Source organism: Hyperolius riggenbachi, chromosome 6, assembly GCF_040937935.1.
Source record: "Hyperolius riggenbachi isolate aHypRig1 chromosome 6, aHypRig1.pri, whole genome shotgun sequence".
NCBI classification, from domain to species: Eukaryota; Metazoa; Chordata; class Amphibia; order Anura; family Hyperoliidae; genus Hyperolius; species Hyperolius riggenbachi.
Window position 1 is genome coordinate 24,530,100 of NC_090651.1, and position 18,640 is coordinate 24,548,739.

An 18,640-nucleotide genomic window follows, 5' to 3' on the forward strand; every position below is an offset into this window, starting at 1 on the left:
AATGCTCCCGCTCTAATTCCAAGTCTATCCCTACCTTCTATTCCCCCTGTCTTATCACATCCTAACTTAAAGTCTGGGTTATCTATAATTGGCATAAGTGGGGAAGGGGTGGGGGCGAAAAGATTTTTATCTCTAAACTTGTTGAATGTCTTTATTGTATGGTTCACCAATAGACTCGCCGGATGTTGACTCTTATAGGGAGAGGTGTACCATAATATATTATATAATGGGAATTCTACCATATTTTGTTCAATATCTATCCATCTCCTCTCTTCAGGGTTCCCATGCCAATCAACTGCTCTTGCCAAGACCGCTGCATTATAGTATAAATATGGGTCTGGGACCGCCAGGGCTCCCTTGTTCTTAAGTTGAGTTATTCTAGTAAATTTTTGTCTTGGTGGTTTATCCATCCAAATAAATCTTGTAAATTCCCTTCTCATGTCTGTAAAATACTTCATGGGTATAGGGATGGGTAGTGTTTGAAACACATATAGGAGTCTTGGCATAACATTCATCTTTAATATATTGATTCTTCCAAGCATTGATAGTTTAATCTTTCTCCATCTTAGCAGATCTTTTCTTATATCGGTCTCTCCGACTAACTTAAGGTAGCCATACACTGGTCGATTTGCCATTAGATCGACCAGCTGACAGATCCCTATCTGATCGAATCTGATCAGAGAGGGATCGTATGGCTGCCTTTACTGCAAACAGATTGTGAACCGATTTCAGCCTGAAACTGATCACAATCTGTTGAGCTGCTCCTGCCGCCTGTGCCCCCCCCCCCCCCCCCCGTATACATTACCTGAAGCTGGCTCCCGGGCGTCTTCTCCGCACTGCACCACACCGCTCTGTTCTTGCTCCATCCCGGCGCTTCCTGTGTCACTCCGTGACCAGGAAGTTCAAATAGAGCGCCCTCTATTTGAACTTCCCGGTCACTGCAGTGACTCAGGAAGCGCCGGGATGGAGCCGGAACAGAGCGGTGCAGCGCGGAGAAGACGCCCGGGAGCCAGCATCAGGTAATGTATACCTGATCGGATCGGCCGCCGCTAGCGACGCGCACCCTACCCGCGGGCGATCGAGGGTAATTTCCCGCACGGCGCGATCGACGGACCGATCCGATTTCGGGAGGAAATCGGATCGGCGGGTGCGTTTAGCGCGAACGATTGGCAGCAGATTCGATCCCAGGATCGAATCTGCTGTCGAAACAGCCGCGAATCGGGCCAGTGTATGGCCACCTTTAGTCCTGGAGAGGGCTGTTATCTGACTTTTATTATCTCAACTGTAATTGAACTGTTTACTTTTCCTCTGCTAGAGGAGAGTTCATTAGTTCACAGACTGCTCTGAAAGAATCATTTTGAATGCTGAGTGATGTGTAATCTGCACATATTATAGAATGATGCAATGTTAGAAAAAACACTATATACCTGAAAATAAAAATATGAGAATATTTTCTTTGCTGCTAATCTTCTAGTAATTATTCATAGTACACAACCAATTCATTATATCATATATTTTTTTTCGCTTCAGTGTCTCTTTAAGTATGCTGTCTCAGTGAGTTTGATATCTCTATATCATATAAGATAACCCAGTTACTACTTCCAATTTACAACCGTAGTAATTGGTTTGCTTACAGCCTCTGCTCCAATTACCCCTATCCGTGGGTTGCCCTAGTTCTGCCCAGCCAACCCTTAGTGGTTAGTGATTGGCTGGACACAGACTATGACAGCTGGCATTGGGTTATTTTTCCAATCCAATTCTTGCCAAATATCAATACTATTGATTTGATGCAATCTATACTTTTGTATTAGTTTCTGATGTCACATACTGCAGTTTTCTTATGTTTATGCTTGGCATGGTGATGTACTATCCATGCTATTTCTCATATTTTGTTTGATTTGCTATATACAATTGACATTTCCTACAATAAAAATGTATTGTTGGAAAAAAAAAAAACATTTAGGCCTTGTTCACATTATAAATCCCCATCGCTATTGCAAGCGCTGAGCGATTTATACTGTGATTTTTGAAAAGCTTTTCCCTGCAATTTGCGCTTAGAAAAGCACTTTCATAAGCGCTTTTCGAAGCGCTTTTTTTGTGGAGCGATGGATTTTTTTACTTCCTGACATCAGTCAGGAAGTGAACTCTTGTACCCGGAAATGAATAAATACAATGTATTTATTTATAAAAGCACTCGGGAAATCACCATTCAAAGCGTTTTTTCAAGCACTTTGCGATTTCCCTATACTTTCTATTGAAGAGCAAAGGCTCAGAAAATGGTACAGGTAGCACGTTTGCGATTCAATAGAAAGCGGAGTGCTCATATATGAACACTCCCATAGGATATTATTGCACAAGGGCTTTAGAGTGATTTCCAAAAATCGACAGCGCTTTAAAAAAAAATCCACAAACGCTCATAGAGTGAACAAGCCCTAACTGAGGAAGTTCTTCATAGTTTCCTGATGTGTCTCCAAGATCCGACAGGTTTATAAAACATGATGTCATTTACTTCAGGTGAAGGCTTGTTGGTATTATCTGGGCCAAAGTGGTTCCAACATCGGAGACTTCTCACCCCTGGCTTCCACTACGATGTCCTGAAGCCGTATGTGGAATTAATGGCTGACTGCACCAAGATCATGCTGGTAATAGTGTCTTCCTGCAGATGTAATCACTGGGGTGATCCATAACCAGAGGGGTAACTGTCAACAAATTGTGGGGCTCTATAGCATGATGTTTATGTTGCCGCTGACGCTAGTTCTACCAGTGCAATGATTGTTAGATGACCGACTAAAGATTGAAGTTCTCACGATTGCAATTAGAGAAGAGAAGGGTTGCTGGAAAGTTTGAAATTTAGAGCTCAGTGACTGCAGTCTATACAGCTTCAGTGATTTTTTTTTTGATTTTTTTTTATAGTTTAGCCAGACCTGTATTTATTAAGAGGAGTTGTTGATCTGGGTTCTTTAGGTGACTACATGAACACAAACTCCAACTCAAAAACTTTTAGTCCTGGAACCCACTAGCAGCGCTTTTCTAAGTGGTTGTGGTTGGAAAAGTTCTTGCTTGTGTAAATCAACACTTTTATGTCATTTATTAAAGTGCATCACACACATACAGTATAGGAACAGTGGGTACAAGTCTAAAAGTGATTGAAGCTAAAAAGGTGGCTAAATATGGCGAGGTTTAGAGTCAATTAAACACATTTTCAGTAGAAAAATAAACGTATTTACATAGATCTGTAAAGGACCAGGGATGGTCGTAGTCAGACAACTTTGCTACGCAGGAAATACGCGTAGTTTTACGCAATCACGCTTCGCCAAACTACGGCTTCGAAAACAAATATTCGCTTCGTATGCATTTCGTAGAATACGCGTTAAAATACGCAATTACGCGTAGTGCGAAGCGTAGTGTATGCGGATACTTATGCCCGTATGCAGAAAATTGTACGCATTAATTTGTTTAGAAATACATATACTGGGAACCCTTCTATGCGTACATTCCCCTTTCCAATGCGTAAATTTGTATGCATACAATCGCATGCGGAAAATTAGACGCGAGTAACGCATTCGTAGTTCACTACGCAATACACATGTTAACTACGCAAAGTGGGCGTAAGCTACGCGTAGCGGAACTTCGCTACGCGTAAATTCGTAAGCGTAGGTTTGAAACTTCGCCTATGAACTACGATGCATAGATGAGAACTACGATGCGTAAATTCGCACCGGCGTAGTTTCTGCTCATCCCTGTAAAGGACAAATGAGGAAGAAAGAGGGACAGAGGGACTATCCCTCAAAAACACAGGACAGTTGGGAGCTATGAGATTAGGCATAAACCTGCTGTCTAAATAATAGTTGTTCTGGATTGGACAAGACATTGATTGATAGTGATTTCTGTATTTGATTTCAGGATAAATGGGAAGTCCTCATCCCAGATAAGAAGCCGGTGGAGCTTTTCCATCACGTCAGCCTCATGACTCTGGACTCCATCATGAAATGCGCCTTCAGCTACGAGAGCAACTGCCAGACAGACAGGTCAGGCCAAACACTGTCCTTAGTGTGGAATGAATGTTACCTTTATCGGCCCTCTTTTGTCTTCCAGAAGGTCGGGATTTGCACCTGCTGGCTGCTGTGGAGCAAGTTACATTTTAATGCCAATTTTTAAACAGTAGAATTAGTATACGGGCCTTTTGAACCCCTTGTTATGCTGAGTACACACATTACGTTTTTTTGTGCTATTTAGCCACCCGATCATTTTTTCGGCACCATTTCACACTCGATTTCGCGTAAGATTCTCTAATCTTCGTTCGTTTTTCTTATCTTTTTTCATTCACCGCTATGAGAAATCGAGCGCGGAAACGATCGGGAGTAATATCGGACATGATGGATTTGATCTATCTGATCCATCTATCGCACGAAAAAACGTAACGTGTGTGCCCAGCATTAGGGATGAGCGGGAAAAATTTTCAAGTTCGGCCTCTTCAGGGTAAACCTTTTTAAGTTATTGTTTTTATTGTTTTATTTGCTTGTATTCCTTTGTTTACTCCATTTTCATTTATTTTCCTCCTCTACCTGCTGTCATAACATGTGATTCTTTGTAGGAGATATTTTAAAGCAATGGCCTAAATTCACTAAGCTTATCCTGTCTTTAGTAACTCTTCTGAGCTGTTTTACAGTTATCACAATTATATCACCATGGTGATAACTGTAAAACAGCTGAAAAGAGTTATTAAAGACAGGAGTTAAGCTTAGTGAATTGAGGCCAATGCCTTTGAAGGTATATACATGTTCGAAAGGGTAGACGGCGCATTAGGCTACAATCGGAACTGAATTTGTAGTTCGAAATGCATCAATTCATGGCTGTAGTAGTGTATCTCTCTTAATTTCTTAATAAAGGCCCATGAAAACTTGCAATAAGATCCCCTGATTTTTACATGGTGAACTGCTTGGACCCATTAAATATTTTTTTTTTTTAAACTTCGGTATGTCAGCTGTGTTATGAAAGTGCGCCTTAGGGTGTGGTCTAATTCAAATGACTGCAAAATGCAAGGTTTAAAGGATACCTTAGCACTGACTGTATTTACATGCAACACTGTGCATGCCCAGTATATCCACTTGGGCGCCTTACAACCGTGCTCTCTGGCAACTCCATATGCCATGAGCGCACCGTTGCAAGGGCGCATGTGCAGGGTAGTATGTCTGGGTTCGGAGGTTACTGACCAGGAGGGAAAGAAGGGGGTGAATTGGGAGCACGAGAGGTGTGGTATACCTCTGCACAACTCCCCATACACACACAGAAGGCGTCCTTTTTTAAGGTGAACCTCAACTGAAGGAAATAAAAAAAAGAGTTTCACTTACCTGGGGCTTCTGCCAGCCCCCCGCAGCCGTCCTGTGCCCGCAACGTCCAGGAACGATCCTCCTGTCCCACGCCGTGGCTTAGTCTCAATTCTGCTAACTGATAAGTCGGCAGGCCACTGCGCCTACGTCCTCATTCGCGTTACCATCGGCAAGAGCGTCCTGCGCAGGAGCAGTAAGGAAAAACCTCGTACTGCGCCCGCATGGGTCGCTTTTGCCAACGGGAGCACGAATGAGGACGCACACGGCCAGGGCCACGCAGGCGCAATGGCCTGCTGACTGATCAATCGGCAGAATTTAAACCAAGCCGTGGCGGGGGACCAGGGGATCGGTGACTGATGGCGCAGGCACAGGACGGCTGCGGGGGGCTGGTAGAAGCCCAAGGTAAAAGAAACTTTTTATTTTCTTCGGTTTATGTTCACTTTAAAAAAGGACGCCTTCTGTGTGTATGGGGAGTTGTGCAGAGGCTTACCACACCTCTCACACTCCCAATTCACCCCCTTCTTTCCCTCCTGGTCAGTAACCTACAAACCCAGACATACTACCCTGCGCATGCGCCCTTGCAACGGTGCGCTCATGGCATATGGAGTTGCCAGAGAGCACAGTTGTAAGGCACCTAAGTGGGCATGCACAGTGTTGCATGTCTGGGTTTAGAAGTCACCGACCACCCTGACCAGGAGCGAAAGAACGGAGGAAATTGGAGAAGACTGGAGGATGACGCCGGGACATGGAAGGTGTGGTAAGCCTCTGCCCCACTCCCCACTAGTGATGTCGCGAACCTCCGATATTCGAGGTTCGCAGAAAAGTTTGCGAACCACAATAGACTTCAATGGGGAGGCGAACTTTGAAAAATAGAAAGAATTTTGCTGGCCACAAAAGTGATGGAAAGGTGTTTCAAGGGGTCTAACATCTGGAGGGGGGCATGGCGGAGTGGGATACATGCCAAAAGTCCCGGGGGAAAATCCAGATTTGACGCACAGCAGGGTTTAAGGGCAGAAATCACATTGCATGCTAAATTGGAGGCCTAAAGTGCTTTAAAACATCTTGCATGGGTATACATCAATCAGGGAGTGTAATTAGTGTACTGCTTCACACTGACACACCAAACTCACTGTGTAACGCACCGCAAACAGCTGTTTGCGTAGTAACGGCCGTGCTGGACGGGTGCGCTTCGTGGCGAGAGTGTAGGCCGTGGCAGTTTTCAAGCCCATATGGTCGCCGGGCTGTGGTAGCTCAATGATAGAACAACAGTGACTGTCCAGCTGATAAAATTTGGTCTGACCACAATGAAGCAATGACCTTATAATCTTTTGTGTCCCACCCCCACCCAAGACACTCAAATAGCCGGCGGTCATTGCTTCATTGTGATACGCAAGCCCCTTCACCGCGGCAAGGTAATGATCACGAAGGGGGATGGGCACATATACATGCCTTTTGTTTTTTGTTGCAGCCGCCCGCAGTGTAGCCAGATAAATTAGGTAGGCATGTACACGCACCAGAAAAATTAGTGTAGCGGCCGCTGCTAGCACTGGCCTTAAAAATTCAGGAATCCGCCTAGAGTCCTGGACCCTGTTGGTGGTGGCGGAGAAGGCAAGTGGCCTGCAGGCAGAGATGCTGTGTGTGGGGACTGACTTAGTCTTCGGTCGTGCAGTAGCCCTCCGTGATCCATTCCTCGTTCATTTTGATAAAGGTCAGGTACTGAACACTGTCGTGACTTAGGCGACTTCTCTTCTCAGTGACAATGCCTCCAGCTGCACTGAAGGTCCTTTCTGACAGGACGCTTGCGGCAGGGCAAGAGAGAAGTTGTATGGCAAATTGGGACAGCTCTGGCCACAGGTCAAGCCTGCGCAACCAGTAGTCCAAGGGTTCATCGTCGCTGCTCGCAGTGTCTACATCCACACTCAAGGCCAGGTAGTCGGCTACCTGCCGGTCCAGGCGTTGGTGGAGGGTGGATCCGGAAGGACTATGGCGAGGAGTTGGAATAAAGAATGTCCGCATGTCGGACATCGCCCTGAGATTGCTGGAGTGTCCTGTCCTTGCCTGCGTGGACTTGGGAGGAGGAGGGATACTGCCAGTGGTACCTTGATACCTCGCTTTCCTCAGACACCTCCTTAACTGCACCAACTTCAGGTGGTTCATCATCCCCCTCCTCACACATTACGTCCATACTATCGCCACCTAACTCAGACGTATGAGGTGGTGTAGCTGCGCCTTCTTCTTGTTGTTGCAGTAGTGGCTGTGAATCAGTGATTTCACCACCACCAAATAACTCCTGCGAAGTGTCAAATGCAGCGGATGTTGTGCTTGTTGTAGCGCTGGTGGCTGCGGGAGATGAGGTGTTCTGTGTTAAATACTCAGGCACGTCCTCACAATTTTGGGAAGTGATGGCAGGTGCCTTCTTCTGAGCACTGTATTTTGGGCCAGGTCCGCACGAAATCACAGCAACACCACCTCGCACAGACCTGCCGGTGCCTGGTGGCCTTCCTCTAGGCCTGCCTCTTCCTCTACCTGGTTTGTCCATTTTGTCCATCTCGGGGGGATGCTAGGTATATGCAGTGAGCTGGGTTCACTCAACACAACAGGTAGTTATATGCAGTGAGGTGGGTTCACTCAACACAACAGGTAGTTATATGCAGTGAGGTGGGTTCACTGAACAGTAAAGGTAGTTAGATGCAGTGAGGTGTGTTCACTGAACAGTAAAGGTAGTTAGATGCATTGAGCTGGGTTCACTGAACAGTAAAGGTAGTTAGATGCAGTGAGCTGGGTTCACTCAACAGTAAAGGTAGTTATATGCAGTGAGGTGGGTTCACTCAACACAACAGCTAGGTATATGCAGTGAGCTGGGTTCACTCAACACAACAGGTAGTTATATGCAGTGAGGTGGGTTCACTGAACAGTAAAGGTAGTTAGATGCAGTGAGGTGTGTTCACTGAACAGTAAAGGTAGTTAGATGCATTGAGCTGGGTTCACTGAACAGTAAAGGTAGTTAGATGCAGTGAGCTGGGTTCACTCAACAGTAAAGGTAGTTATATGCAGTGAGGTGGGTTCACTCAACACAACAGCTAGGTATATGCAGTGAGGTGGGTTCACTCAACACAACAGGTAGTTAGATGCAGTGAGCTGGGTTCACTCGACACAACAGGTAGTTAGATGCAGTGAGCTGGGTTCACTGAACACAACAGGTAGTTAGATGCAGTGAGCTGGGTTCACTCAACACAACAGGTAGTTAGATGCAGTGAGGTGGGTTCACTGAACAGTAAAGGTAGTTATATGCAGTGAGGTTGGTTCACTCAACACAACAGGTAGTTAGATGCAGTGAGGTGGGTTCACTCAACAGTAAAGGTAGTTATATGCAGTGAGGTGGGTTCACTCAACACAACAGCTAGGTATATGCAGTGAGGTGGGTTCACTGAACACAACAGCTAGGTATATGCAGTGAGGTGGGTTCACTGAACACAACAGGTAGTTAGTTATATGCAGTGAGGTGGGTTCACTGAACAGTAAAGGTAGTTAGATGCAGTGAGCTGGGTTCACTGAACACAACAGGTAGTTAGATGCAGTGAGCTGGGTTCACTGAACACAACAGGTAGTTAGATGCAGTGAGCTGGGTTCACTCAACACAACAGGTAGTTAGATGCAGTGAGGTGGGTTCACTGAACAGTAAAGGTAGTTATATGCAGTGAGGTGGGTTCACTCAACACAACAGGTAGTTAGATGCAGTGAGGTGGGTTCACTCAACAGTAAAGGTAGTTATATGCAGTGAGGTGGGTTCACTCAACACAACAGCTAGGTATATGCAGTGAGGTGGGTTCACTGAACACAACAGGTAGTTAGATGCAGTGAACTGGGTTCACTCAACACAACAGGTAGTTAGATGCAGTGAGGTGGGTTCACTGAACAACAGGTAGTTATATGCAGTGAGGTGGGTTCACTCAACACAACTGGTAGTTAGATGCAGTGAGGTGGGTTCACTCAACAGTAAAGGTAGGTATATGCAGTGAGGTGGGTTTACTCAACACAACAGCTAGGTATATGCAGTGAGGTGGGTTCACTGAACACAACAGGTAGTTAGATGCAGTGAGGTGGGTTCACTGAACAGTAAAGGTAGTTATATGCAGTGAGGTGGATTCACTCAACACAACAGGTAGTTAGATGCAGTGAGGTGGGTTCACTCAACACAACAGGTAGTTAGATGCAGTGAGCTGGGTTCACTCAACACAAAGCTAGGTATATGCAGTGATGAGGTGGGTTAAGTAAACACAACAGGTACTGGGTTACTGGGTATATGCAGTACTGGGTAGGACAATGTGCAGCTCCCTGTCACACGCACAGGTAGTTACTGAATGTGCTGGGCTGCTGGCAGTGGCACACACACTATGAATTAGCAAGGCTGTGCATGCAACAAAAGTGTCAGTTTGACACACAGAAAAAAAAGTACAGTATTAGCTCTGAAAAGAGCTGTTGAGGGGTGCTATAAAAGCAATAATAATCAGCCAGGAGCAAGCTAAGCAGCCAAGAACCTAACTAATCTGTCCTTAGGAGAACAAGTCTCCAGCAGCTGTCCCTAGTCTGTGTCTAGCAGGCACACAAGTGAGTGTAATGGCCGGCGAGCCTGTCTTTATATAAGGGGGGGTGGGGCTCCAGGGCTTAGTGTAGCCTGAATGGCTACAATGTGCCTGCTGACTGTGATGCAGAGGGTCAAAGTTGACCCTCATAGTGCATTATGGGGCGAATCGAACTTCCGCAAAAGTTCGCCTGCTGCAGGCGAATGTGAACCACCAAAGTTCGCCTGGAACCATTCGCCGGCGAACCGTTCGCTACATCTCTACTCCCCACACACACAGAAGGCGTCCTTTTTTAAATACAGTTAGCGCTAAGGTATACTTTAGGGCCGGTTCACACTTGTTCAGGAATCATATTCTGTTGTACGTTTTTTGACACGGACAAAAACTGAGCCACAAATCCCAATGTTAAAAATAGCAGCTGTCTTTACTCTGGTCAAAAAACAGATCCGTGCATGAAAACTGAACGGAGAGTCCGGACTTAGCACTTTTCGCGTAACTCGGACCCCCACAGAGGCAATGAGACCTCCGCAACCTGACAAACTGTAAGCCTTAAAGGGACTCTCAAGTCTCCCTAAAATAAGTTTTTTTTTTTTAAAAACCTCATTAACATTATAGTTCGACCTATAGTCCCCGCGGCTGAAACCCCCCTCGATCACCCCAAACTCACGGGGGTACAGGGCAGGCAAAATCCACAACTTTCTTGGTCGTGGATTTTGCTGCCGCCTCTATGCGCGTCAATCAGCGCGTATCTCCACCTCTCCCCCGCCCCTCTCAGTGAAGGAAGACTGAGAAAGGCGGGGGAGAGGCGGTGATCCGCGCTGATTGATGCGCATAGAGGCAGAGCCGCGCTGCCCCTATGCCGAAGTTGCCTCCGTGTACCCCCGTGAGTTTGGGGTGATCGAGGGGGTTTTCAGCAGCTGTTCTGTGGCGTTTTAGTTTGGACTATAATGTTAATGTTAAACTAAAAACCTCATTATAGGGAGACTTCAGAGTTTCTTAAAGAAACCTGTAACGAAAAAAGTTCCCCTGGGGGTGCCTAACTTGAGTGGGGAAAGCCTCCGCATCCTATTGAGGCTTCCCCGTCCTCCTGTGTCTCATGGCAGTTTCGCTGGGCCCCTCCGAACAGCGGGGATGTAAATATTTACCTTCCCGGCTCCAGCGCAGGTGCAGTATTGGCTCTCCACTCGGAGATAGGCAGAAATAGCCAATCACTGTTGGTCCGCTCTACTGCGCAGGTGCAAGTCTCCTGTGCCTGTCTAGTAGAGCGGACCCGACAGAGATCGGCTATTTCCGCCTACCTCTGTGCAGAGAGCCACAACAGCGCCCCCACTGGAGCCAGGAAAGGTAAATATCTCAAGCCTTGTCAGGCTTGTCGAGCCAGGATTGTGGGAGACTTTGGGGAAACCAGCGCTGGATTGCCTGCAGCTACAGCGGAGGGGGAAGCCTCATTGGGACCCTGAGGCTTCCCCCTCCTGAGGTAAGTACCCCCTAGGGCACATGTGTGGAACTCCAGGCCTGGAGGGCCAGATCCATGCCAGTGTTTAGGATGGACTGAGAAAGAGAGGACTGTGTGTCTACCTGATGGACCACGCCTTTCCCGATTCAGACCCATCAATTAATTTGAGCTATATCAAAAATGTGTGAGGATCTCGGCCCTCGTAGGACCGGTGTGACATACCTGCCCTAGGGGAAGTTTTTTTTTTAGTACAGTCTCTTTTACGTTTTTTAAATATTTTTCTAAGTTGCAAAATAGACTCAGGACACAAGTAGTACAAATACATTTACAAATTATAGGTGGAATCTTTGCGTTACAATTTTTTTTTGAACTTTATTTATTTTATTTTTTTTTTTATCTTTCAGTGAGAGCGACTATATAAAAGCAGTTTATCAGCTGTCAAATGAGGTTGATCACAGATTCCGGAATCTCTTCTATCATAATGATCTGCTGTACTCCCTGAGTCCCCATGGATTCCAGTTTAGAAAAGCACAGAGGATAGCGCACCAGCATACAGGTGGGTTGTATATGTACATTATTTATATGATAATGGGGAGCGCACGGCCATTTTACCCTTACTGGGGAAGGGGGGGGGGGCATCGGGCGTTAACTCATTATTGCACGTAATGCATGTGCCACTAATGGCTTAACGGTCGGAGTCCCTCCTGCGCTAGTAATGGTAAAATTGCCATACGCTCCCTCTGACTGGCAACTGTACCATACTTTACATACTAGTGCATGAGGCCCAATATGACAAAGGTAATGGCCATCCATCACTGTTTATTATTTTTTAAAGCAACAGGGACAGCCAAAATATCCCCAGGGAAAAAAACACATATATAGGTAGATAAATACTTGTTCTATTTACATAACAGATGTATTGTACTGTCCATGTTTTGATTTCAGTGAATTTTATATAGTAAATAAAGAGAAAACTGTTCCCGGCATTTTCCATCTTTACTGCTTCTGACTGAAGCCAATCCTGATGTAATTTCCTCTCTTACTCTTTTTTTCTCCTAGAAACTGCACTGTCATATCTTGCTTGCTTTGGAAACACATGTGAGCACAGCATAGGTTATATTTCAGCAGCTTCTGCACAGGGGTGAGGGGTAGCTCCCTTCTTAGCCTATCCGTGAGGACCAGGAATGTGGGAGAGGAGATGAAGCTTCCTTCTAGTTGGCAATGTACCAACTAGAGACAGGCTGACTGAGATAAGATTTATTACAGCAGAAACATTTATGGTTATATTGAAATGCTTGCAATGCAGGGTCAGGTTGCAGGCTGCATAATAAACACAGAGCAGTGGGTAAATGGAATTTGATTTTGAGGCTGACAGTCCCATTTTAAGAAAAATCAGATTTTAATTATTTTTTTATTCAACAGGCTACGGTATTTTAAATAATAACACAAATGAAAACGATGTGGATAAAAATTATGGAATTCTAAAGAGGAACTTCAGCCTAAACAAAAATATTGTCATTTAGTTACATTAGTTATGTTAATTAAAATAGATAGGTAATATAATCTCTTACCCACTCCGTTTAAAAAAAATAGGCCAATGTTTGTGATTTCATGGGGGCAGCCATCTTTTTGGTTGAAAGGAGGTGACAGGGAGCATGAGACACAGTTCCAACTGTCCTGATCACCCCAGCTGCACGCGCTAGGCTTCAAATATCTCAAATTCAAAATAAAAAAAAAACAAATTTGCGCCAAGACAGCAGAACGAGAACAACATCAGACATTCCATCATGCTTTGCACAGCATCAGGGGAAAAATGCCCGGGCAGTTTTCTTCTGTGCAGCTAAAAATGAAGCTTGGGTAAGAAAAACAAAGCTCTGATGCTGTGAAACTGTTAAAGAAACACCAAGGGCTTGATTCACAAAGCGGTGCTAACTGTTAGCACGCCTGTGAAAACCCCCTTAGCATGTCTAAACAAGCTTTTCGTGCATAAAACTTTACGCTCGCAAAACTTTATGCGCATAAAACTTTACGCGCGTACTGCACAGAGCGCAGGGCGCTGCGCTCGAAGTGCCCATTAAAGCCTATAGGACTTAGCGTGCAAAGTTAGCACGCGATCTGATTGAGAAATCCAGTGCTAACCTACTTAGCACCCTGGTTAGCGCGTCTAAAGACTTTAGACATGCTAAGTAGGTTAGCACTGCTTTGTGAATCAAGCCCCAAGCCTTTTCAGTTCTGCTGAGTAGATTTTTAGTCTTGAGGTTCACTTTAAGCTAACATTTTATTAGTCAACTTGTAGAGGCAGTTTGGCTCTATATGTTACAAATTATTATTTGTATTTATTACTATTTATTTTATTTATGAAGCACCAGCATATTATGCAGTGTTGTACAATGAATTGGATTACAAATAGGTCTTAGTGCAACTAGTCACTCCTGCAGCCAAGTAGGAATTTCGGGAGAGCCACATAGTAGCAGTACTCCTAACAGAGCGTTCAGTGCATTGTCCTAAGTATGGAGAAAAGGGCAAGTTGAGTTTGTATATTTTTTTGAAATTCTAGTAACTGCAAATTGGAAAAAGATTTTTCCAGCACCAATGTTTTTTTCTTGCTAACTGGTGGCTTAGAAAGCATTTTATTGATAAGGTGTGAAAATATCAGAGGAGAAAAAGTGAATTGAATAACGGCCTTGAAGAGTTACCACCAATGAGGTGCAAAACAGGTTGGTAGTATATAGATTTGGGAAATAACCAATAAAACTAAGAATGTTTTTTTTTTCTTTTTTGTTTGGCTGTTTTTGTAGATAAAGTGATTAAGCAGAGAAAGGAGTTGCTAAAATGTGAGAAAGAATTGGACAAAATCAGCCAAAAGAGACATCTGGATTTTCTTGACATTCTTCTGTGTGCAAAGGTAAAAAAGATAAATGTGGTCTAAAGAGAAACCGTAACCAAGAACTGAACTTCATCTTAATCAGTAGCTGATACCCCCTTTCCCCTGAGAAATCTATTCCTTTTCACAAACGGATCATCAGGGGGCGCTGTATGACTGATATTGTGGGGAAACCCCTCCCACAGTGAGATGTCACGACCATGGTCCTGACAGTTTCCTGTCTGTGAACCTCATTGCATTGTGGGAAATAACAGCTGTTTACAGCTGTTTCCAACTGCCAAAAAAGCAATCAGCATCTCCTTCCACTGATATCACCTGCCAGCCGTAAAAATGTCACCATGTGATAAATGTCAGAATGTAAATCTGGGAGAGGAAAGATTATACAATGGGCAAACACTGACTAAATCATTTATACATAATTATAATATAATAACTTTTTTATTACACTATTTTCACTGGAGTTCCTCTTTAAGCTTGATACACACGTAGAAGCCAATGCATGTCGCCTGTCAGAGATCAGATTCCTCAGGCAACATGGCTGGGCTGAGGCTGTTCCTAGGCGGGGGTTGGTGTGGCGCGGGTGTGATGTCACGCAGCGGGCGAGGTAGGTGGGAAGAACAATGCTCTTGGCCAAACAGTCGATAGTGGCTGGAGGCTGCTGCTCACACATTAGATTCTTGGCCAGGTTTAATCTAGTGTGTGTGCGCGGAGCTATAGACTCGAAGCAGATCTATAGTGAAAGAAATTAACTCTTCCAGCGTATAGGAAAGTCACACTGGTAAAACTGCTATGTCCTATCTTCTTTTAATGATGACACTGGTTTCCATGGCTTCCAGCCGCAGCGGCACTCCCCCGACGTCACGTGATGCAGGCATGGACATCACGTCTGTACATCTATGCCTGCGAGGATAAAAGAGGTGCCCTCTTGCTGCTCGGGGTGGATTCTGGAGTTGCTGCGTCTGGGTGGATTGGATGGATGTACCTGATATCAGTAGAGGTGAGTCAGGCATGCTGCACGGCAGGCTGCTCTATTTTGCTTATTAACTCCAGCCGGTGTCTTGGGGTCCCTTTCATTGCAGAGGTCAGCATCTTCTGCGCCAGCACGAGCGCGCGGCGCTGCTCGCAATCAAGCTCATGTAGTCTGTAGCATTCTCCGCAGACGCAGAAGAACTGCTCCTGCGCAGAGTGCTCCCGGCCAAGGGAGCGCGAGTGGTGTGGCCACGCAGGTGTAAAAGACATCTGCAACAGGGGACCCCAGGACACCGACTGAAAGCAGAGTTTTGGTGAGGGACAGATCGGCTGCCAGGGGCTGGAGGAATCCCAAGTTTCTTTTACCCCAGACCTGTCCTTTAAAGAGGAACTCCAGCCTAAACAAACATACTGTCATTAAATTACATTAGTTATGTTCATTAAAATAGATAGGTATTATAATCTCTTACCCACCAGAACAGGCAATGGTTGGTGATTTCATGAGAGCAGCCATCTTTTTGGTTGAAAGGAGGTGACAGGGAGCATGAGACATAGTTCTAACTGTCCTGGTTCTAACTGACCCCAGGTAAGTAGATCTTGGTTGTTTTTTACCTCTGATTTGTCCTTTAAGACAAGAAATACTTTAATGACCACCCTGGCCCCGCTATGTGAAGTCACATTCTGATGTAAGTTGTTACCAGTCAATTTTACGTTGTTTCAGGATGAGAATGGTCAAGGCCTGTCTGACAAAGACCTGCGAGCCGAGGTAGACACCTTCATGTTTGAGGGACACGATACAACAGCCAGCGGGCTATCGTGGATATTTTATTGCTTGGCCAAATACCCGGAACACCAAAAGAAGTGCAGGGAGGAGATCGTAGAAGTCCTAGGAGACCAGGACACAATAGGATGGTAGGAATAAACACTAATCATTGTATTTGCTTAATAAAACAAATCATTGAACCAAGTGATTGGTGTCTCATCTGCCTTGCTACTTATATTGCCGAAGTATTGCTATTGATTGAACAGCACAAGCTTATAGAGAGATTCTGACCAAGAATTGAACTTTATCCCAATCAGTAGCTGATACCACCTTTTACATGAGAAATATATTCCTTTTCACAAACAGACCATCAGGGGGTGCTGTATGGCTGATATTGTGGTGAAACCCCTCCCACAAGAAGCTCTGAGGACAGAGGTACTGTTGGCAGTTTCCGGTCTGTGAACCTTGCTGCATTGTGGGAAATAGCTGTTTACAGCTATTTCCAACTGCCAAAAAAACATGCAGCAGCTACATCACCTGCCAACGGTAAAAATGTCACCTTGTAATAAATGTCAGAATACAAATCAGGGATTTAAAAGATTTTACAATGGGCAAACACTGACTAAATCATTTATACATAATTATTGTAAAAATGAAGCACTTTTTTATTACATTATTTTCACTGGAGTTCCTCTTTAAAGCAACTTAGAGCAAACCTGAAGCGAGAATAAACGTATGAGATTATTAATGCAATGTATAGTACAGCTTAGAAATAGAAAATTAGTAGCACAGAAAAGAGTCTCATATTGTTTTCCAGTACAGGAAGAGTTAAAATTAAAAAAAAACCTTCAGTTGTTATCTATGCAATAGAGCATACAGGGTCGAAGACAGTCCTGTTATCTGAAGCACTTAAACACCCAAGAAACAGCAAGAGACAAGCTTTAGATAAGGTTTTACTGCAGGAAAGTTCAAAGGGTCATTATTTCTTTTTTGTTTTATAGCCTAAAGGAAAGAGTTTGGTTTTAAAATTGCAACTGTGACAGTTATTTAAAAAAAAACCAGCTATATAACTGAAAATAAAAAGTTGACTCTTTTCTTTTTACTAATGTTCTATTCATTATCCGTACTACACATACAATTTATGATATCATAAGTTTGTTTTGTTTTTTCGCTAGCTACAACGTATGTGTGGGGATAAGTGGGCCATATTTTTGGGTGGGAGGGGTCAATATTTGCAATACCTGCCGTAAGGCCCTTTATTTATTACAGGGTCGGAGCTACCGTAGGAAAAAATGGGCAATTGCCCCAGGGCCCCAGAGCCTGTAGGGGCCCCCAAGTTGTCCTTCCCCATCTTAACTGATTCTCCCCAGGGAGTCTGTTAAGTTGGGAGGTGATTGGGGGAGGGTCAGCAGCCAGCTCAGGGGCCCAAGAGGGAAATTTGGCTGCAACAAAGGGCCTCTAATGACGCTTTTTGGTCAGGGGGTGTCTGTTGGGGGGGCCCCCAGGCTAATTTTGCCCTAGGGCCCAATTTTTACTTGAACCGCCCCTGATTTATTATATTGTACAAAACAATTGCTGCAATCTTTACATAGGACATAATCTTTATATAGGGCATACTGGCTGCACATACTTTGTGGGGACAAATCGCCTGCACTTATTATAGGGAAGTCTTAAATGCACGTGTTACAGGTGTGCTAACCAAGACATGACCTTATGACATCATACAGAGGGCGTGGCTACAAAGAGGCACAGGAAGTGGATAGGGTGCTTTCACAAGCAGGAGAAGGAAGGGATAACACAGCTGCTCACCAGGACAGTTTTGGGGCGGTGTAGACCAGTTTAATATTTTCAGCACTGGGGCCCAGGGATGCAAAATTATGCCACTGCCTATGTAAATTTATCAGTGACTTCATAATCTAATTAATCCCTGCAAATTTCCATTTTCTGGTCTATGGTCACCTTTCCATGCCACTTCACGGAGGGTGTCTCCGTGATCAGTGTGCAAGCCGCCGATCGTGGCTCGCACATATAATGTGAACACACGGGGAAGAAATCTCCGCTGTTTACATCAATACGGCGCTGCTGCGCAGCAGCACCGTGACGGATATCGGCGATCCCCGGCCTCTGATTGGCCGAGGATCACCGTCATTTGATAGGCAGAAGCCTAACTTATCCGGCGCAGGACGGGTGTCTGTCCTGCGCCGCTCAGAGGAGAAACCAGAGGGAGGGAACGGAGGTGAGGGCAGAAAACGCTGCGGAGGGGGGCTTTGAGGAGCCCCCCCCGCAAATCAATAATAGCTGGATAGCTGGCGGCGATCAGACCCCCCAAGCAGGACATCCCGATAGTGGGGAAAAAGGGGGGGGAAGTCTGATCGCCCTGCCATTATCACGATCTGTGCTGCAGGCTGGAGAGCCCACGCAGCACAGATCTTTGAGAAACAGCCCGGTCCTAATACCAGTTGCCTGGCAGCCCAGCTGAGCTATTTGGCTGCAGTAGTGTCTAAATAACACCAGAAAAAAGCATGCAGCTAATCTTGTCAGATCTGACAATAATGTCATAAACACCTGATCTGCAGCATGCTTGTTCAGGGGCTATGGCTTAAAGTATTAGAGGCAGAGGGTCAGCAGGATAGCAAAGCAACTAGTATTGTTTAA

At 45.0% G+C, this 18,640-nt stretch overlaps 1 protein-coding gene across 2 annotated transcripts in view; it reads left to right on the forward strand.

Moving 5' to 3' along the window:
- Positions 1–18,640, forward strand: part of LOC137520734 (cytochrome P450 4A12A-like) — a 51,285-nt gene that overhangs the window by 25,010 nt on the left and 7,635 nt on the right. For both annotated transcript variants that reach the window (XM_068239032.1, XM_068239033.1), the window contains 5 exons: positions 2,515–2,642; positions 3,904–4,028; positions 11,774–11,925; positions 14,168–14,274; positions 15,944–16,134. In XM_068239032.1, coding sequence (XP_068095133.1) covers positions 2,515–2,642; positions 3,904–4,028; positions 11,774–11,925; positions 14,168–14,274; positions 15,944–16,134 — 703 coding nt within the window. The remainder of the gene's footprint in view (positions 1–2,514; positions 2,643–3,903; positions 4,029–11,773; positions 11,926–14,167; positions 14,275–15,943; positions 16,135–18,640) is intronic.